Here is a 22353-nt window from a genome sequence, read left to right on the forward strand (position 1 = left end):
CGATTCCCCGCTCCTCCACATGAGCGGCAGAGGCTAATCTGGTGAACTGGATTTGTTTCCCCACTCCTGCACATGAAGCTAGCTGGGTGACATCTCTCTCAGCCCCACCCACCCCACAGAGTGTCTCTTGTGGGGAAAGGAAGGGAAGGTGATTGTAAGCCAGTTTGATTCTGCCTTAAGTGGTAGAGAACGTCATCATATAAAAACCAACTCTTCTTCATTTGGAGGAACTGGAAAAAACACCGTCTGTAACCCTGTCTCCTGTTTCAGACCAGAGCTCTGTATACTCTGCTACGCACATTAAGTTTTTTTTGCACCAGGGTAGCCTGAGTTACCTCTGCAAACCAAACCAGATTGGAACAATTGTTTGGTGTAATTGATTATCTTGCCAAAAATGTTATGCGTAGGGCTGAAACCTGACTTGCGAGTTACTTCACAACGCAATCTGCGGGCAGCGTTTGCAGCCCCAAGAAGCACACTCCCCCCCCACCCGGTAACCTAAAGAAAATTAAGATTTGAGGATGTTAAATTCTGGAGATTTGTCACAGGCCTGTCCTTGCATTTGTATTCTTTTAGGAGTCCGGAAACAACCCTCTTCCTATCTTTCTAAATCCGTTGTTTATTTGCTCTACTCGCTTAGGTTTTGTCAGGCTTTGCACATACGGGCATAATTTCAGCGGTAAGTCTGCTGAGGAAGCATATTCTCAGCTGTTGAGAAGTTGTGCACAGTTGCTTCTTGAGAGCAGGCTTCAGGGAACCTGTTCTTTTAGTTTGCAGCAGAAAAGGAATTTGCACTGTGTTGGCTGGCTGGACCTTTTGTGGGTCAGGAAGCCGTTTCCCCACCCGCCCCTTAGATGCAGCGGTGCACAGCACTGCCTAGGTGCCTCGTTTACAAGGCCTGGTTTGCACATGCAGTGGAATGAGCTGGCCGAACCCTGAGGGGCTTCAGTGGACTGCCTTGCTTCAGACAGCAGGTGGGAATATCACTGGAGAGCCAGCGTGGCGTGGTTAAGAGCGGCGGACGCTAATCTGGAGAACTGGGTTTGGATCCCCCCTCCTCCACATAAAGCCTGCTGGGTGACCTTGGGCTAGTCACAGTTCTCTCCGAACTCTTTCAGACCCACCTACCTCACAAGGTGTCTGTTGGGAGGGGAAGGGAAGGCAATTGTAAGCCGCTTTGAGGCTCCTTAAAGGTAGAGACAAGCGGGGTATAAAAACTAACTCTTCTTCTGTGCCAGCCATCCCCCTTTCCAAATACTGTCTCAAGAGAGCTGTTGCACTAAAAACAAATTATGCACTTCAATTAAGTGAACACAAATGTGCTTGTTTTAACATATATAGTAATGTTTTGTTTATATACTTGAGTATTTGCAGAATTTGACCCTCTTCCTTGCTTTAGTAAGGAAGTTTAGTAAGGAAGAAAGAAGCAGGGGAAATGACTAGAGACCTGCATTTTTATTTATTCATTTATTTAAATGGGGGCGCATAGCCTTGTTTTCTGCTATCTCGGTGTCTTTGCAAAGGAAAACATGTACATATGGGAGGGGATAGGACCCCCATCTATCCTCCTGGAGGGGGGACATTACACATAGGGGCATTCTAGAATTTCCCCTAGTCCAGGGGTGTCAAATATGTGGCCCGCTGGCTGGATCCAGCCCCTTGAGAGCTCTTATCTGCCTGTGAACCAGCCAAGGCAGCCACCCGCCCCCACTCTTGGTCTGGCTGGCGAGCCCACTGCGCTTGGTGAAGATCTTGATCCACGGTGCAGAAAAGCAGCAGCTGAGATTTAAAGTGGCGACGAGTGCCAGCGTGGGGTTAAGAGCGGTGGTTTGGAGTGGTGGCCTCAGATCTGGAGAACTGTGTTTGATTCCCTGCTCCTCCAGATGAGCAGTGAACACTAATTTGGTGAATTGGATTTGTTTCTCCACTCCTACACACGAAGCCAGCTGGGTGACCTTGAGCTAGTCACAGCTCTCTCAGCCCCACCCATCTACAGGGAAGGAGGGCAGGGAAGGTGATTGTAAGCCGGTTTGATTCTCCCTTAAGTGGTAGAGAAAGTCGACATATAAAAACCAACTCCTCTTCTTCTATCTCCAGCTGTGCCCCGAATCCTACGGGTGAGAATACCTAAGAACATAAGAAAGGCCCTGCTGGACCAGACCAAGGCCCATCAAGTCCAGCAGACTGTTCACACAGTGGCCAACCAGGTGCCTCTTTGATTCTTGGGTCAGGGTCATCAATTATTGCGGCCACCCTCAGATGCCCCCCCCCACTCTTGACCTGGGCAGCTGAGCCTGCTGCGGGCTTGCCAGCCAAGGTACTCCCCCCCCCCCCCACGCTCCCGATCTGGGCTGGTGAGGCATGGCCCCGGCCGTTCAAGTGACATGTCATATCCGGTCCTTGTAACAAATGAGGTTGACACCCTTCCCATGATCTGTATGGTAAAAACGATAGAGACGACAGTAAAGACCATGGAGAATAGGAAAGAATCCTCACATCCTCCTCAAAATCTCCCCTCCTCAGGCACCACTCCCCCCCCCCCAAATTGGGCATTGGCTAAGGCAGTGTTGGGATCCTTTGTGTAGTGGATGCAGCTTGAAGGAGAGAACTGGGCAAAGTGGCAAGTGGAAGAAGGATTAAGCATACAATTTTGCCTTTGCAGTGACCATGTGTCCCAATGGGAGCTGTTTACATCTCTCCATAGGTGTGAATGGCCACGGATCGGCATTTCATTGATAAGAAGGGAAGGAAAGGTTTGTGCTTGAGGTCAAGGGGACTAGGTGTCAGCCAGCCTCTGGTGTCCCCAGAGCCTGGTCTAAATGATCCACCTTTTAGTTTTCCACCCCCTTTTGTTTGTTCTATAGGACTCAACAGGACCCACTGAGGACTCTGGGTATGCGTGGCATCAAGTCACAACTGACTTATGGTGACCTGTAAGGTTTTCTTTCAATGCAAGAAATGTTCAGAGGTGGTTTGCCAGTGCCTGCCTCCATGTCATGACCCCGTTATTCCTTGGAGGTTGTCCATCCAAATACTAACCAGGGCTTACCCTGCTTACCTTCTGAGGTCTGATGAGAACAGGCTAGCCACCCTGGGGAGGGGCTGTGGCCCAGTAGCAGAGCATCCACTTGGCATGCAGAAGGCCCCAGGTTCAGTCCCCGGCATCTCCAGTTAAAGGGACTAGGCCAGTAGGTGATGGGAAAGACCTCTGCCTGAGACCCTGGAGAGCCGCTGCTGAATCGACAACACTGACTTTGATGGACCAAGGGTCTGATTCAGTATAAGGCAGCTTTGTGTGTACACCCATTATTTGTGTTGCCCTCTGCTTCTTTATCTGTACATGCCCAAGCATCACAGAACCCCGGGATCTCCTTTTTAATGTACATTGTGGATGTGTTATGTGGCCACACTGAAAATGGGGCATCTTAAGCCCTGCTTAAAAGCATGAATCAGAAGGAGATTGAGACTGGGAAGGGCAGCCATGAAGGAGCTAGAAAATATTTTGAAGTGTAAGGATGTGTCACTGGCTGCCAAGACTAGATTAATTCATGCCATCGTATTCCCTATTACTATGTATGGGTGTGAAAGCTGGAGAGTGAAGAAAGCTGATAGGAAGAAAATAGATTCCTTTGAAATGTGGTGTTGGAGGAGAGGGTTACGGATTCCGTGGACTGCCAAAAAAACAAATCAGTGGGTTATAGATCAAATCAAGCCTGAACTGACCCTAGAAGCTAAAATGACTAAACTGAGGCTATCGTAGTTTGGTCACGTCATGAGACGACAAGAGTCACTGGAAAAGACAGTCATGCTAGGAAAAGTTGAGGGCAGCAGGAAAAGAGGAAGGCCCAACAAGAGATGGATTGACTCAATAAAGGAAGCCACAGCCTTCAATTTGCAAGGTCTGAGCAAGGCTGTCAAAGACAGGACATTTTGGAGGACTTTCATTCACAGGGTCGCCATGAGTCGGAAGTGACTTGACGGCACTTAACACACACACACAAAAGCATGAATGATGGCTGCAAGGTTTGACTGGTCCACTGAGGATTTGCTGCTAGCTACTCTGACGCCGGATGTCTTCCTATTGTTAGCAATGCCCAGGTTTGCATGTGTTTCCGATGGGTCTGAATAAAGACCAGTTTGTTGCTACCAAACTTTGGTTTGCCAAATTAATGATGGGTTTTTTTCCAGTCTCTTCTCTGACTGACAAAGATTCTTCTCCTAATGCAGGAAAAGCAATTTGGCTCAGGGGGACAGATGGTTCCATAGTGGAAGCAACATAGCTGGGGAATTGCACTGTGGAAAAAAGGGATGAAGGGGTGCGACTTTTTGTTTACAGGAGGAAGAACACTCCAGTTGGAAATTCTCTCCCTCAGAAGAGGTGAACCACTGGCCGAAGAAGCAAGCATGGCCCATCCTGATGTGTGTACAGATAACAATGTAATCCTTGCAAGAACCTTGGGAGGTAGATTAAGAATTAGTCACCGTCACCGATGAACTTCACAACGCTGTGTGGATTTGAACTCGAGTCTCCCAGGGCCTAACCTAGGCCTCCAAAGTTGTAAAAGTTTGCGTGGCGGTGGCCAGAGAGTGGGCTTGCAGTATATGGTGGTTACTGCAAAGGTGATAGGATGTTTAGATGTGCAGTGGAGTTCATTGCAAGGGAACATGTATGCTTTCCAATGTAAAGAGGGCGTCCTTTTTAAAATGGGACCACATGTGTGGAGGGAGGGGAGGAGACGCCTAATAAGTCATAAAGATGTGGAGCCACTGGAAAAGAATTACCTTTTCTTAAAACGGGAGGAATTACATTGGTTTTTTGGTTCTTGTAGGTTATCCGGGCTGTGTAACCGTGGTCTTGGAATTTTCTTTCCTGACGTTTCGCCAGCAACTGTGGCAGGCATCTTCAGAGTAGTAACACTGAAGGACAGTGTCTCTCAGTGTCAAGGGTGTAGAAAGAGTAATATATAGTCAGAAAGGGGTTGGGTTTGAGCTGAGTATTGTCCTGCAAAAGTATTGTCCTGTAAGTATCAAGATAATGTGCTAATGAGGATATGGTATGTTAATATGGAACCATTGTATCCTGAAGTGATCTGTTAATGTGTGTAATCCAAAACTAATCTGTATGGCTATTGTTGAATGTTGTCTTTGTCTGGAGGTTTTTCAGGGCAGGAAGCCAAGCTTCCTGCCCTGAAAAACCTCCAGACAAAGACAACATTCAACAATAGCCATACAGATTAGTTTTGGATTACACACATTAACAGATCACTTCAGGATACAATGGTTCCATATTAACATACCATATCCTCATTAGCACATTATCTTGATACTTACAGGACAATACTTTTGCAGGACAATACTCAGCTCAAACCCAACCCCTTTCTGACTATATATTACTCTTTCTACACCCTTGACACTGAGAGACACTGTCCTTCAGTGTTACTACTCTGAAGATGCCTGCCACAGTTGCTGGCGAAACGTCAGGAAAGAAAATTCCAAGACCACGGTTACACAGCCCGGATAACCTACAAGAACCAATGAACTCTGACCGTGAAAGCCTTCGACAATACATTGGTTTTAATTGCATGTTTTATTTAAATTGCTTGGAAATTTTAATTGTATTTTATGTAGACCTTTTCCAGTGTGGTTTCCTTCCCAATTGAACAGCAAAGTGAAAATTCTGTGCGTACAATAAATGATGAATTGATGACTGGGATGGAAATTGGGTGTGCTCTTGTTCTTCTGTGATCAAACCAGTGTGGTGTAGTGGTTAAGAACAGTGGTTTGGAGTGGTAGAGTCTGATCTGGAGAACTGGGTTTGATTCCCCCCTCCTCCACATGAGCAGCGGAAGCTAATCTGGTGAACTGGGTTTGTTTCCCCACTCCTACACACAAAGCCAGCTGGGTGACCTTGGGCTAGTCACAGCTCTCTCAGCCTCACCTACCTCCCAGGGTGTCTGTTGTGGGGAGGGGAAGGGAAGGTGATTGCAAGCTGGTTTGATTCTGCCTTAAGTGGTAGAGAAAGTCGGCATGTAAAAACCAACTCTTCTTCTTCTTTGAACAGTCACCAAGGACAGCTTCACATTGGACAACTGTGGCAGTCTATCCTTGCACTCATTGAGTCTGAACTATACAGGGGGGGAGGCCTGAACTCTAGCCACAACAAGCATTGGGAAGAAGGCTGAAAATTATCCCCGTCCAGTTCCAAACTTTGTAGGACTTCATTTGTGGCTATGCAGGGTGGATGGGCCGAGGAGGCACTCTTCACAATCTTGAAAGAACGGTCTGATGACCTCACATATTCTAGGACTAAGTACTGGCTTTCCAAAACCATTTCCAAAACTTAACTCATTGCTGAAAAATCCTTGCCTGTACACAGACGTTATCACCACCACAACAGTGCAGTGGCTTTAATTTTCCTGGTCGTTCATCCCCCCAAAATAACTGTCAGACATTGATCGAAATTAGCTTGCATGTTTAGCTGTATTGTGCTGGATTGTTATGGTTACTAGTTAGCATGCCAGTGACCATAAAACTGCTCTGGCTGCAGAAACCATCTGTCTGCAGGTGTTCGGGCCACAGATGTGACCCATAATCTTGGGGAAGCCAGCATTGGTTTCTCCGCGTTGCCACGGGACCTGGCTTCGTGGTCCAGGTGGTCCCATTATGAAGCCCCCCAAACTGAAGCTGGGCCTGCCTGTTCTGTCTTTCCTAAATGCTGCAAGATGCAAGTTCTCCGGCCGTATTGGCTGGGATAGCGTATATGACTCATATTTCCTGTGAGTTGCTTTCCCTGCGGATGGTTTTTGGCTCCTGCTTTCCTTCTGCTGCTCTGCCACTAGCCAGCATTAGCCTACATTTTATCCCCACGTGGGTGTGAAAATAGAAACGCAGGCTTTTTTGAAGTGCAGGATCCTTTGCAGATTCTGGAGGCTGCAGAAGGCCGATCACTTAGGATTATTTTTACATTAACACGTTTTCCTCATTTATGCCACGGAGAGCCAGCATGGTGTAGTGGTTAAGAGCGGTGGTTTGGAGCAGTGCACTCTGATCTGGAGAACTGGGTTTGATTCCCCCACTCCTCCCCATGAGCGGCAGACGCTACTCTGGTGAACTGGGTTTGTTTCCCCACTCCTACACATGAAGCCAGCTGGGTGACCTTGGGCTAGTCACAGCTCTCTTTGAGCTCTTTCAGCCCCACCTACCTCACAGGGTGTCTCCTCTTGCCAATCCAATTCATCGCCTGATGGTATCTTAAATGCTGGCAGGAGGGAATGGGGATGTGAGCCAGCATTGCACCAGCACGCTAATGTCACTTCTGGTGAAAACCAGAAATAATATCATAGGATACTCTAGGATTTGTAAAAACTATATGGTTTTACCATAGTGTTTTTGCAAAATCCTAGCGCATCCCATGACCGTACTTCCAGTTTTTACCAGAAGTGATGGCAGTGCGCCAGAATGATGTTGGCATACCAGTTCCCAATGTTTAAGCTTATGGTCAACATAGGGTTGTCAACCTCTAGCTGGGGCCTGGGGGTCTTATGGAATTACATAAGCCAGCTGGGTGATCTTGGGCTAGTCACAGCTCTCTTCGAGCTCTCTCAGCCCCACCTACCTCACAGGGTGTCTGTTGTGGGGAGGGGAAGGGAAGGTGATTGTAAACCGGTTTGATTCTTCCTTAAATGGTAGAGAAAGTCGGCATATAAAACCAACTCTTCTTATGCCCCCCCCCCCAACTTCAGGGCAACACACAGAGTTTGTCCCTTTTATCCCATATTTGAATGCACGACTTGACAATTTTTAATCAGTGTAGTCCTTGTGATAGAACGGGGGACACGACACCCTGATTATCAGTTTATAGATAGCCAGCTGAGGCAGAAAGAGAAAAACGGACTTGCTCCAAAGCTGAGAGCGACAGGATGAAGCCAAATGTTGCAGGAGAGATGCATGAGGAAACGAAACAGGAGCATCTGAAAGTCTGACTCTGCAGAAACAGCCACAGCTTCATCGAGGGCTACCGATGGGGTTCCTTCCCAAAATCTTCACAGAAAGGGTCACAAATGTGGTTCTCCTGGGCTGGGCCTGGTGGGAAGTCCTATCAGAGACTCCGACACAGAATCTCTCCTTCCCCAGGCTGCAGATTGGAAGCCACCCGGCCCACAGCGAGCAGGGGGTGTTTCCACTTTCCTTTCTGCCTGGCTGACTCACAGCCTGGGTCCTCGGTCCGGTGTCCAAAAGGGTTTTCTTTCTTTGCAGTGCTTCCTTTGCACTGACCCGGTCAGGACTCTGGCCCTGCCTCTGACACTATGCAGTGCCTTCTCTTCTTTCTAGGTGAGTTCTGCCCTCCTCCTTGGGCGAGGCTGCGATGCTCCTAGCGGGCACCCGGTCCTCCTGGGGTGGTGGTGTTGCGGCAGGGCTCCAAGCCTTCACCGGCAGTACTGGTCACAGAGATTTGGGTTAAACGTGGGCGTGTGGAGGGTGGGAAGCAGGATGCTTGGACTCCTCTCACGGCTTTGGGTAGCTGGGTATGATATATGAATCGTGTTATCCTTACAAAGTGCTCTTTGAGAATGTGTCTCTGAATGTTTATATATATTGGATGGTCCTTCGGTTTAGCCGTGTCCTAATTTGCAACCCTTTCCTTTGTTTTCCAGCTGCCTTTCTCCAGTTCTGTGCTACAGGTAAAACAGCTAGCAGTCCCTTTCTCTGTCTGCTTATCTGCCACTACTGAGGGATACAACATTGTCCAATGAGCTATAGACCGGGGCATCTGTAAAAAAACTCTTCTGTGAAAGTGGAGGGCTGGTGGTTTCCATTATTAGGGGAGCAAGCATTTTGCCCCAGCACCGCCCCCTAAAACATACCACCGATGGATAGGGTTGCCAACCTCCAGGTACAAGCTGGAGATCTGCTATTACAACTGATCTCCAGCCGATAGAGATCAGTTCCCCTGGAGAAAATGGCTGCTTTGGGAATTGGACTCTATGGCACTGCATTGAAGCCCCTCCCCAAACCCCACCCTTTTTAGGCTCCACCCCAAAAACCTCCTGCCGGTGGCGAAGAGGGACCTGGGAACCCTACCGATGGAGGGAGTGCGCCTGGCAATCCTACCCTGCACATGCAGACGAGAGAAGGGTTGGAATCCCCTCCAAATCAATTTCTTTGACCTAACAAGTTTTTGCCTTGGGGAAACTTATCTTAAGTCACAATATTATTTAGAAAATTTGAATGGAAGTGAAAGTGGACTGGAATGAAGGCAGGACAGCTTTCATGGGGGGACGTCAGCAGACAGATCCCTCTGTAGACCCGGTAACCTCTCCTTATCTCAGCAGGCCCATTCTCAGTACGTCTGTCGGGAGGTCCGAACCTCTGCATCGGACGGGTGGAAGTCTTTCGCCGAAGCCAATGGGGGACGGTCTGTGACGATGAGTGGGACGTGCTGGATGCGGCCGTGGTGTGCCGAGAGCTGGACTGTGGGGAGGCTCTTTCCGCACCCCATGGTGCCTGGTTTGGCGAAGGCACTGGTACCATCTGGCTAAACGAGGTGCGTTGCCTGGGCACCGAGCGGCATCTCCACGCCTGCCGCCACAAAGGCTTCCGCAGGCACGTCTGCACCCATGAGGAGGACGCCAGTGCCATCTGCTCAGGTGGGGTTGTCGTGACAGAAAACTTCACTGTTATTCCGGTCCCGCAGAATGAGAAAGAAGCATCTTGCCAGAGTCTGATTTATTAGATTATCACACCCTTCCTCCAAGGAGCTCGACATACATGGTCTCCTCTCTCAGTTTTCCCCTCACAACAACGCTGGGATGTTTGGTTAAGCTGAGGGAGCGGCTGGCCCAACATGACCCATTGGACTTCATGCCACATTGGGGATTTGATCCCTGGTTTCCCCAGCTGTAGTCCAGTACTAGTCCACTGGGTCATGTTGGGGGCTTCCTAGAGGCACCTGGTTGGCCGCTGTGTGAACAGACTGCTGGACTTGATGGGCCTTGGTCTGATCCAGCATGGCCTCTCTTATGTTCATATGTTCTTACTATACCATTCTGGTTCATTCTTGGCAGGGGAGGAACTGGGGAAGATCCTGCCGGTTAGCAGCAGCTGAGTAACACCTCCTTAAGTTTGCTTTCCTGTCTGCAAACAGGTATTTAAGGCCAGAGGTGTACAGAGGTACAAGCCCTTGGACACAAGCCAAAGGGCAAGAACCAAAGGGCTCTAGCCCTTCAGCTCTTGGCCTGTTTATCAGAATGTAGACCTGGATAGGAGCTGGGTATAAAAGTAGGCCCTCAGTAGCTCATCATCATCATCATCATCAACAACAACCTTTAATGGCATAAAAATTATTACAATTGTTACAAAAAGGGATCATAAAACTTAAAATCGGTGAAATAAAACAAAGAACAATATAATAAAATAACAGAGCTTGCAAGTTTTTGCACTTTCATCACATCCACTAGAAAATTGGCAAAACCCTCAGTAATCTCCGGTACTGAAGCATTCAATAAAAATTGACATTTTACTTTATTAGACAGGTGATGTTTTGAATATAACCAAGTTTTTAACCATTTCCCACGGGATGTTTTGTATAGAGAACAGTCAAACAGTATGTGTTCAATTGTATCCAGGGAGTTGGAACCACAGGGACAAATCCGTTCCTGTATTGGGATTTGGAGGTACCTTCCATACAGCATCCTTGATGGAAAGGCATTAACCTTAGCAAGAGAGAATGCTCTACGGAGGATAGGGATATCCAGATTGTAAAAGTAGTGGGGGATACTGTCAATTTTATTCGTAAGACCCAACATTGCTGAAGAGCAAACATAAGGTTGGATTGGGTGCATCTTTTGAAGCTCCATATCTAAGAGACGTTGTTTAATAATTTTAAAAATGTGGGCTTCAGTAGTTGGAGCCAAATCTTCCAAAGAAACTCTGATAGATCTTATTTTGGTCAAAATTATACAACCCCAGGAGGTATTGTGAAGTTCTTTTAACAACAGTGATAAAAGGGAACGGCCCTCAGTAGCTGCTGTCCTGTCCCTGAAGGAAAAGGGTTCTGTAGCTCGCTAAAGCTCTCTGGCCCAACAAGCCTGACAGAACTCTTCCCCTTTCTCCCTTCACAGTTCAGCGCTTCTCTCCTTTCACGTCCTTTTCTCCTCCCCCAACTGTCAGAGGGGACGAAATTGAGACGGTAACGGCTGCAAGACCAGCGCCTTCTGTACCTGCAGAGGGTGAGTGTGCAAGCCACTTGAAATGGACGACTTCCCTGGTTCACCTGCAAAAAATCCATCTCTAGAGTTGTGTTAAAGGACATGGGGTTGAGCCTCCAGTTCCGGCTTGGGGGAAATTTTGGGGAGGTGCCTTAGGAGGGCAGAGTTTGGAGAAGACAGGGAGCACAGTGGAGATGTGACGTTGGGTTGCTAACCTCCAGGCAGGGCCTGGAGAGCTCCTGGGATTACAGCTGATATCCAGGCTGCAGAGATCAGTTCCCCTGGAAAAAATGGCTGATTTGGAGGGTGGGTTGTATGGTATTATGCCCAACTGAGGACCCTCCCTTCCCCAAACACCACCCTCTCTAGGCTCTTATCCCCCCCATCTCCAACCAGGAGTGGGTACAGCATAGCATTTACCCTTCAATGCCATTTCCTTGAGGGGCACTGACCTCTGTAGCCTGGAGATCAGTTGTGGTTCCTGGAGAACTGCAGGTCCCACCTGGAGGTTGGTAACCCTACACTGGGGTAGAAGTGCTATGCTGAGCCCAGACAGTTCTCTCATCGGACAGGGCCCTCTCTGACCGACTCTCTTGATTGGCGTTGACTTGGAAGAGCCACCCCAGAGGAAGCTTTTCTGCACAGGTTCTGTGCGGTAAAAATGGCACTTGTTGCAAGGAGACAACTCACCAAACACTTTTCAGGGTGTCTGGATCTATGTGGTAGGGACCTTGTTGAAGTTGATTTTGTCTCTTTTGATAATGGCATTCTGTGGTTTGGGTTGAGTGGTGGAAGGGGAGGCTCAGATAGGGTTGCACCTCCTTAGTGATGCCTCTCCTGTCCCTTTAACAATAGCTAGATACAGCAAAATTCAGCAGGAGAAGCTTGTGATTTGGAGGGGCTCGGACTGCTTGTTAAAGACACAGAATGTATAAAGAAGAAGAAGAAGGAGAGTTGCTTTTATACCTTGATTGTCTCTGCCTTTTTGTGTGTGTGTGTGTTAACTGCAATCAAGTCGCTTCCGACTCATGGCGACCTATGAATGAAAGTCCTCCAAAATGTCCTATCTTTGACAGCCTTGCTCAGATCTTGCAAACTGAAGGCTGTGGCTTCCTTTATTGAGTCCGTCCATCTCTTGTTGGGTCTTCCTCTTTTCCTGATGCCTTCAAATTTTCCTAGCATGACTGTCTTTTCCAGTGACTCTTGTCGTCTCATGACGTGACCAAAATACGAAAGCCTCAGTTAAGTCATTTTAGCTTCTAGGGTCAGTTCAGGCTTGATTTGATCTATAACCCACTGATTTGTTTTTTTTGGCAGTCCACGGAATCCGTAACATTCTCCTCCAACACCACATTTCAAAGGAATCTATTTTCTTCCTATCAGCTTTCTTCACAGTCCAGCTTTCACACCCATACATAGTAATAGGGAATACGATGGCATGAATTAATCTAGTCTTGGTGGCCAGTGACACATCCTTACACTTCAAAATATTTTCTAGCTCCTTCATGGCTGCCCTTCCCAGTCTCAGTCGCCTTCTGATTTCTTGGCTGCAGTTTCCCTTTTGGTTGATGGTGGAGCCAAGGAATAGAAAGTCTTGAACAATTTCAGTTTCCTCATTGTCAACCTTAAAGTTGTGTAATTCCCCTGTAGTCATTACTTTTGTTTTCTTGATGTTCAGCTGTAGTCCTGCTTTGGCACTTTCTCTTTTAACTTTCAGCAGTAGTCGTTTCAAATCTTCACTATTTTCTGCCTTTAAGGGGTCTCAAACTGGCTTACAATTGCCTTCCCTCCTGGGATAACTGTGACTAGCCCAAGGTCACCCAGCAGGTTTCATGTGGAGGAGTGGGGAATTGAACCCGGTTCTCCAGATTAGAGTCTGGTGCTGTTAACCACTGCACTATGCTGGCAACCATACTACTCTCCCCTATCTTACAATGTGTTGTAGAACTGCGAAGACGTTGACCAGGCGTACCGCATTAAGGTGTCTGTCAGAGCAATTATTTCTATTCCTTGGGTTGGATCCATGCAACTTTTTTTCTGGTGAAAAAAGGAAGAGGGGGTCCCCTGTCACCACATAAAAGGCCATGTTGGAAATCATGGGGTCTCCACAGAAAAAAAGCTATGTGTGAGGGGGCTATATTAAAGAGGAGAACTGGACAAGATTGAGTGGAAACGACAGCTGGATCCCACCCCTTGAGATTGCTTCACAAGACTTATACAGCAAAAATAAGAAAATGACCTTTGGTTGCTATAGCCTGCATTTAACTCCTTTGCTCTTCCTTGTTACAGGGACTCCTGCCCTGCGCCTCATGGGTGGCAGAAATCACTGCTCTGGCCGGGTGGAGGTGTTCCACCAGGGGCAGTGGGGGACTGTATGCGACGACATGTGGGGGCTTCCAGATGTCGCTGTCGTCTGCCGCGAGCTGGGCTGCGGCGAGGCCCTGGCAGCTCCAGGGGGAGCCATTTTTGGCGTGGGGAACGTCATCTGGTTGGATGATGTGCAGTGTGACGGTGGAGAGTCAACGCTGACCGAGTGCCTCGCCAGCCCATGGGGGACGCACAACTGCCGACACAATGAAGCTGCTGGGGCTGTGTGTTCAGGTGAGATTGGCCTCACAGGGGTTGCATATTTAGGTAGATCTCCACACTATTAGGGTCGCCAACTTCCGGGTGGCACCTGGAGATCTCCCGCTATTACAGTTGATCTCCAGCTGACAGGTATCAGTTCCTCTGGAGAAAATGGCCACATTGGAAGGCATTATACCCCATTGAAGTCCCTCCCCTCCCCAAACCCTGCCCTTCTCAGGCTCCACCCCAAAAATCTCCAGGTATTCCTCAACCCGGAGCGGGCAACTCTAACTGTATGGCATTATATCCTGCGGAGGTTCCTCCCCTCTCCAAACTACGCCCTTCCCCAGGGTCCACCCCCAAAATCTCCAGGTATTTCCCAACCCAGAGCTGGCTACCCTACACACTATAGACTTCACCTGGTTGAATAGTCTTATGTGCTTCCCAAGGAATTGTGAGAATTATAATTTTGTAAGGGGCAAGAAGGGTCTACAAGAGAATGCTCAAGCCTGCCCTACGCATGCAGCTGAAGAAATGAAATAAAATGTTAAGAGTACTGAGATGGTAGAATGTGTCGCTTCCAACTGCAGGCAAGGGTTCACATCTTTAATATTTTCAATAAAGTTCCTTTCAAGTAGAAACCAAGCAAAACAGTGATAGGGCTAGGCTAAAACCAGTGTCCCTGGTATGCTAGGACTGAAGCAAAAACAAAAAGAAAACCTGTGTGGATTTTTTTACACGGAAGAGTATTCTGAAATCACGCTCCACATCTACAGTCTGAAATGCTACATTCTACCAGCTCAGGTTTCATTTGGCTCACATAAATTCACTAGGCCTCAACTAGGGTTGCCAACGCTCCAGGTACTAGCTGGAGACCTCTTGCTATTACAACTGATCTCCAGCCAATAGAGATCAGTTCACCTGGAGAAAAAGGCCGCTTTGGAAATTGGACTCTATGGCATTGAAGTCCCTCCCCTCCCCAAACCCCACCCTCCTCAGGCTCTGCCCCAAAAAGTCCCACCGGTGGCGAAGAGGAACCTGGCAACCCTAGCCTTGACACTTCACTGTACCTCAAATCCGATGATTCTTTATGCAAAACCCATATAGTGGTATAACACTAATAGTACTGTAGCCATGACCTTTGTATATCCAGCTTTTGGAAAGGTGATACAATTAGTTTTACACCAGAACTACATATATTCTAAATTATTATATAGCTCCTGCTTTCTTAGTTAGGTGTGGCTCTCCTGTCACATGATACATCTTCCTACAGATGAGATGCCCCTCACCATGGTGGAAGAACACCTGGCCACACTCGCAAGGACCTTGGCACCCCAGAGGCCCCAACCTATAACCCACAGGAGATCTCCACGTCCTACTCGGCCATCAAGGGATCAGGCAGGATCTGTAGCTCATGAAGCATCATGGCATATAAGAAAGAGCTCGACAGAAGGACATTCTGAGGCGATACTAGCTGGTGAGTAGAGTGAAGCACAAGTGGATGCCTTCATTATGTATCCCCAGACACTTGCTCAGGTGCTCTTTCTTGTTGTAAACATGACAGTCGATGGTGATGATGATGATAGCTTCTTCTTTGCCGTCAAGTCACAGCTGACTTATGGCGACCCCGACAGGCTTTCATGGCAAGGGACGTTCAGAGGTGGTTTGTCATTGCCTGCCTCCATGTCACAATCCTGGTATTCCTTGAAGGTCTCCCATCCAAATACTAACCAGGGCCAACCCTGCTTAGCTTCTGAGATCTGATGAGATCAGGCTAGCCTTGTCATCTTGTGGTTAATTGTGCTAACCTTTGCAAAAAGCCTGTTACTGGAACATTTGGGGTATTTTTGTAGATCTTGTGATATTGCTGACTAGCAAGGTTTCTTTATCTACTGCTGTTTTATTACTTCCCTATTACTGAGACAGAAGATTAGTGACCTTCCCAGGGTCTCCTTTCTGCCCTTTCCATTGCTTGGTGTAATGGCTGTCTCTCTGCCCAACTCCTTGATCTGGTATTGGTACAATGCTGGAACCCTGCTGAATTCTCTGCCCTGAGTCTGGAGTTTCAGCCAGAAACAACTGTCGAATGTTTCCGTTTCGCTTCCCAAAGTTGCAATTCTTGAAAAGTGACATATATTGTCAGAAAAGTCAAGAGAGTACAAGATAATGCACATGGTTTCATCAACTATGGTTTAATCCATTCCACCAAGCTGCCTGTGATCAGAGCTGAGTAATTAGAGCATTATAATAATAGCGACGATGATGATTTTTTGTTGGCTCCCTTCTAGCCAATTTTTGGTGTAGCTCGTTACTATATAGATTCCATGCATTTAAATAAATATGTATAGATGCAAATCAGAAACCACCTTTATTTTCCCTCCTCTCTGGGGGAACAGGCAGGTTGAGAGCTGAAATGTTAATGGCAAGCTTGAAATTCTATCTTCTTAGCTGGCTATATTTATAGTCTGGAATCCAGATTAGAGAACCATGGAGCTGGGCTGGATTTCCGCATTTGAAGCAGTCATACGTATAGCACTTCTCCAGCTTCAACAACCTCCCAATCACTATCCTTTTGTCACAAACGTCCAAACTATAAGGAAAAAAGAAAAGCCGAAAAATAAATTACACATAATGCCATTCAGGTAACGTTTTATTCAGCATTTTCGGGGAGAAAAGACGTATGATCCAAATGAGAGCTTTCAGGTCCATCATGTCAAGAGGGGAGTAAATTCCCACTTTTAAAGTGGGCCAGGCTATATTTGGTCCTAGTGTATGCAGAACCTTCAGTTCATTAAAAAAAAGGTAAAGGTACCCTGTGCAAGCACCGGGTCATTCCTGACCCACGGGGTGACGTCTCATCCCAACGTTTCCTAGGCAGACTTTGTTTACGGAGTGGTTTGCCATTGCCTTCCCCAGTCATCTTCCCTTTACCCCCAGCATGCTGGGTATACAATTTACCAACCTCCAAAGGATGGAAGGCTTTGAAACATCTAACCATTTCCCTTTCCCACTCCCTGTATTGCAGGACAGTGGCAGGTGCGGCTAGTGGGGGGCTCCGGATCCTGTGCTGGACGGGTGGAGGTTCTGCATAAAGACTCCTGGGGTACTGTGTGCGACGATGGCTGGGACCTGTTGGATGCGACGGTGGTGTGCCGTGAGCTGGGCTGCGGGGCCCCTCTTCTCAGTCCCGGAAACGCACGATACGGACCGGGATCTGGACCCATCTGGTTAGATGATGTCAACTGTACCGGGAAAGAGTCCACTCTGCAGCACTGCCAATCCCAGCCCTGGGGGCAGCATAACTGCAACCATCACGAGGACGCTTCTGTCATCTGCATAGGTGGGGGAGCTACTCATTTCCTATCCAGTCGTATTCAGTGAGCGTGGTTGCTTGGTTCCAGGCATGTACGTAGGGTTGCCAGGTCCCTCTTCGCCACAGGTGGCAGGTTTTGGGGGTGGAGCTAGAGGAGGGCGGGGTTTGTGGAGGGGAGGGACTCCAATGCCATAGAGTCCAATTGCCAAAGCGGCCATTTTCTCCAGGGGAACTGATCTCTGTGGGCTGGAGATCTGTTGTAATAGCAGGAGATCTCCAGCTAGTACCTGGAGGTTGGCAACCCTAACCATAAAATACAATAAAATCACAATATGGAAGTAAAAGGCAATTCATCAGCCCCATAAAATGTCAAAGTAAGATAAAACAGACAAGTGGTGCTCAGTTATTATAGCATGGAGGCTGCTGTGGTGCCTTGAAGGACAGTAACAAAGGAAGACCAGCACTGATGTAAAATTGTAGCTGCCCCCAACTGTAGGCCTGGTGCTGTTGGAAAAATGGCACTGATAGACTTGCTTAAAAACACAATATCTGAAAAGCACAATAAAGTGAAGTGCAGTAAAGCAAGGTATGCTTGTATTTTATTTTATTTCTATCTCGACCTTTCCCAGCCAGTGCCGAGTAACAACAGTGCAATAAAACACCAGCACAAAAACATAATATAATAAATATTTAGAATAATAACCTTAACTTGCTGTACACTTAAAAAAATAAAATAAAACTCAATTTCTGCACTGCTCTGCCCTGTGCAAATGTTCTTTAGAGCTGCTCTTCTTCGAGTGTTTCTTGGCACAGTTGTTTCCTGTTAACTCAGCACTGATGTGTCTTTGGTGTTTTTCAGGCACCTGGAAGCCCCTGTCTTTGCCAGAACCTGCCACGGATTCAAATGTAGCTGAATTGATTCCCACCACACAGGTGCCAAGTCCTGCAGATGAGTCAGGGCTGCAAAATATTTTGGATATGGCTGAGGCTCCTACACAGGATTTACCTCCTGCCTGGGAGATGGAATTTCCTGGCCCATGGCATCATGATGAGCTATTCCCGCCACCCACACATGAGATGGAGGTTGAAGTGGAGAAGGAAGGGCCAACACGTCCCTGGAACATACAGGAGACAATCCCTGGAGAACAGGTTCTACAAGATGTCCATGACATAGAGTCAACCAGCCCCCCGAAGACAAGGTCACCCACACACATTGGTGGACTAGAACCCGCTGACCCCTCTGTCGAGTCTCAGCCACTTTCAGCCATTTGGGATCTGGAATCTGAGAGAGAAACTGAGCTACCAAGCCCTCCAGGAACAGTCATACTCAAACAAGGCCTAAAGGCTACAGTGGAGACTGAGCCTTCCGTCCAATGGGACAACTTATCCAGAAAACCTCCAGTCACACAAAAAGCAGAACCAAGTAGCTCCTCTGATGAAACCCATCCAGCCTCCGCCATTTGGGTTGTAGAATCTGAGAGAGAAACCGGGCCAACCAGCTTTTCAGGAATAGAACTTCTTCCGGTCACGCAAGACCTCACAGACACAATGGAGACGGTGACTCAGGTCCAGTGGGATGACATCCCTGGGGTGCCGCCGGTCACACAGGAACCCACCAACCCCTCTGCTGAAACTCCGCCAGCCTCCGTCTTGTGGGTTTGGGAGTCTGAGAGAGAAACTGAGCCACCAAATCCTTCAGGAACGGTCACACTCAGACAAAGTCTCAAGGCTGCCATGGAGACTGAGCCTTCCATCCAGTGGGACAACATGTCCAGAGAACCTCCAGTGACGCAAAAAGCAGAACCAAGTAGCCTCTCCACTAAAACTGAGTCCACCTCAGCCATATGGGTTGTAGAATCTGAGAGAGAAACCGAGCCAACCAGCGCTTCAAGGATAGAACTTCTTCCAGTCACACAAGACTTCAAAGACGCCATGGAGACTGTGACTCAGGTCCAGTGGGATGACATCCCTGGGGTGCCACCAATCACAAAGGAACCCACCAACCCCTTCTCTGTCAATCAGCCAGCCTCTGCCATGTGGGTTGGGGAATCTGAGAGAGGAACTGAGTCAGCCGTTCATGGAGGGATGGGACTGTTCCCGTCCTCAGAGAGCTTGGAGGCTACAAGGGAGATGGAAATGCCAACTGCCACACAGAACATACAACCTACGAACGACAGGGAAGACATCAGCCCTGAAGCCCCAGACTCCATTGTTCCCAATACCTCGAGCTCATGGGATGGAGCAGATGTTTCTGGTGTGACTGATGTATTGTCCAGAAGTCCAGTTCAGCACATATTGGACACAGACGGTCCATCCGAGAAAGACTTGAGCTCAGGAGTCACGGAAAGAGGGCCAGGTAAGTTCCAGAGACGCAGCCCTTGCATATCCCATGAAGACCTTTTTTTAATGAAAAACATCACAAGCCACTTTCCCCCCTCCCGTAGCTTTCGTAGTGAAAAAGGAACCAGCAGCTCTACTGTGGCACTTGCCCCAGGCCTTAACCTGGCGGCGGTGCAGCAAAGACCTTCAGAAGGGGACTCGTTGTTGCCTCTTTGGTCCAAACCCTTCCCTGGCCTATTTGTTCTCACAGATGAATTTTTCATTAGCTTGCTGGGGGTAAAGGGTAGACCACTGGGGAAGGCAGCGGCAAACCACCCCGTAAACATAGTCTGCCTAGTAAACGTCGTGATGTGACATCACTCCATGAGTCAGTAATGACCTAATGCTTGCACAGGAGACTACCTGAGATAGTGTAGTGGTTAGGAGCGGTGGACTCTAATCTGGACAACCAGGTTGATTTCCCCACTCCTCCACATAAAGCCTGCTGGGTGACCTTGGGCTAGTCACAGTTCTCTCTAAACTCAGCCCCAACTAACAGACTACTCATGGTGTCTGTTGTGGGGAGACGAAGAGAAGGCAATTGTAAGCCGGTTTCTTCTTCTTCTTCTTCTTCTTCTTCTTCTTCTTCTTCTTCTTCTTCTTCTTCTTCTTCTTCTTCTTCTTCTTCTTCTTCTTCCTCTTCCTCTTCCTCTTCCTCTTCCTCTTCCTCTTCCTCTTCCTCTTCCTCTTCCTCCTCCTCTTCCTCTTCCTCCTCCTCCTCCTCTTCTTCCTCCTCTTCCTCCTCCTCCTCCTCCTCCCCCCCTTGCCCCCCCCTTTGGCCATACCCAAGGCCAGCCTAAGCGATGCTTCTGTAGGGTTTTTGGCTATATACCTATGTCATGTGGGGCTTCTGTAGATCAGATGGCCACATGGTGGCATAATAATAATCTCTCTTCATGGAGCTATTCCTTTTGAGCTGCTATGGGTATGTCAGAGGAACAATCCAATCATCATCTCTCTTTTTTTGTATCCTACAGAGGCTGTCTCCACAACCGGTCAGACCAAGGCACCGGGGACAAGCAAACCATCCCCTGAGCCAGTCAGCCCCTCTGGTCAGCTCAACAAAATGTCTCCTGGCTGCTCTGTTAGGCAGGAAACAAGGAAAGAGGAGCAAGACTGCGGCTGTTGGGCTGATACCCTGGGGAAAGAGGTCCACGCAATGGACAGTCTTCGTGGGGAACTGGGCTCCCTCTCCACAGCCATCAGGCAACAGGGTTCTCAGCTGGAGGCCGTGGCCCGAAGTTTGGCTGAGCTGGCTGTGTCTGTGCACCGACTGGTTGGGGCACTGCCTGCCCTGACGCAGCCGGTTCCAGCATCACTCTCCTCATCTCCCTGTAGGCAGGGTAAGGGTGAGATGCAAACCCCGCCACCCTTAAAATGAAACAGCGCTTCCTGTACGGCAAGGAAGTTGCCCCTCGTACCATACAGACTGTGGATCAGCTTACGGATTCTCCAGCTTTTTTTTGCTCCTGTCAGAAATAGATATATTCAAGCACCAGCAGAATATCTATCATTCATTGAGCTGAACAAGCAAAGGAGAGCTTTTACACTAGCGAGATGCTCCATCTTACTTTCGGCAATTTTACAAGGCAGATTTAAGAAGCTTCCAAAAACAGAATGGGTGTGCCCTTGTAAGTCGGGGGAATTGGAGTCTATAGAGCATGTTTTGCTCAGGTGCTCCTTCTACGAGGAAGCTCATTGGAAGCTACTCATTCCCCTGCTTAGCCAAATCGCAGTCAGCTCAGATGAAGGGAGAATTAAGAGCCTCCTCTGGGAAGGGAATGCTCAGATGGCAAAACAGGTACGGTAGTCAAATTTTGTGCAATAGCATGTAAAGTCCGACCCCTAATGTTGGGCAGTTGCCATTAGATAAATCATAATTTGGTCAATTTTAGTCTATTATAAATTATTTGGAAATTTTAATTAGGAATGTTTTTTGGTTGAACTGCTATTTTTTTTAACCTTTTGTATAAATGATACATGTGTTTTTACTGGCTAATGCTGTATCAATAAATCTGAATCTTTATCTGAATCTGACTGTGGATCCTAGACCTCCTTTCAACCAGCACTCCTGTTTGTCCGCTATGGAAACCTGATTCTCCTTTGACTGCCGGAGGATCCCACCGTATGCTGGCATGACAAAGTCATGACCTTGTCTGGCAGGTGCCGTATCAATAAACATTTACATTTACAAAGTCATGACATGGAAAAAATCTGATTCTTTTTATTTTATAACATCTGGCTTGATGACGAGTTCTGGTGAGCTCAGTTGAACACGACCCCGGCGGCTTTATAGTCAGGAAACCAATTTCCTCAACTGGCCACCAGGTGGCATCCCAACGTCATGGACACATGCAACCCAAGCCGTGCGGCCAAACTAATCCTCCCACAGCTAAAAATCCTCATCCCCGCAGTCTCTTTGATCAATGAAACCTACTCCTGAACAGGATTAGGACAACAGTGTAAGCTGTCGCTGAATCCTCTAGTTAGCAGGATGATTTTTAGCCGAGAAAATGCCATAAATGTTACTAGTATCTGAATTATTGAAAATTTATATATTACATAAAATCAAAACACACGTACTAACTCATACATACAGCATATTCAGACTTCATCAGTAGATATATATTGTCTTCTAATACATTCTGTTTATGTTTAAATAAAGATTTATTAAATTAATAATCTATACTAGGACCATTGCTGATATTTCCCCCTATGGACTCATAAAACCAAACTTATATTCAATTGTTTCCCTAATTTATGTAGAACACTATATTTTATTGTCTTACTTATATTTCAGATTTATCTATGCTTTACTCTATGTCGTCTCTATTTCCCTTACTAGTCTATTTATTATAATCACTTAGTCTGTTACATCCAACTACT

General features: G+C 47.6%; 1 protein-coding gene across 1 annotated transcript in view; it reads left to right on the top strand.

Annotated features, from left to right (window-relative positions):
- Nucleotides 1–8365: 8365 nt before the first annotated feature.
- The window catches only part of LOC130490582 (soluble scavenger receptor cysteine-rich domain-containing protein SSC5D-like), a 48588-nt gene continuing 34600 nt past the window's right edge, over nt 8366–22353 (top strand). Inside the window, exons 1-9 of the mRNA XM_056864402.1 lie at nt 8366–8435; nt 9333–9647; nt 11121–11228; nt 13497–13808; nt 15049–15252; nt 16801–17115; nt 17948–18028; nt 18560–19444; nt 20445–20810. Coding sequence (XP_056720380.1) covers nt 8366–8435; nt 9333–9647; nt 11121–11228; nt 13497–13808; nt 15049–15252; nt 16801–17115; nt 17948–18028; nt 18560–19444; nt 20445–20810 — 2656 coding nt within the window. The remainder of the gene's footprint in view (nt 8436–9332; nt 9648–11120; nt 11229–13496; nt 13809–15048; nt 15253–16800; nt 17116–17947; nt 18029–18559; nt 19445–20444; nt 20811–22353) is intronic.

The sequence above is a fragment of the Euleptes europaea genome, chromosome 18 (assembly GCF_029931775.1).
Source record: "Euleptes europaea isolate rEulEur1 chromosome 18, rEulEur1.hap1, whole genome shotgun sequence".
Classification (NCBI taxonomy): domain Eukaryota; kingdom Metazoa; phylum Chordata; class Lepidosauria; order Squamata; family Sphaerodactylidae; genus Euleptes; species Euleptes europaea.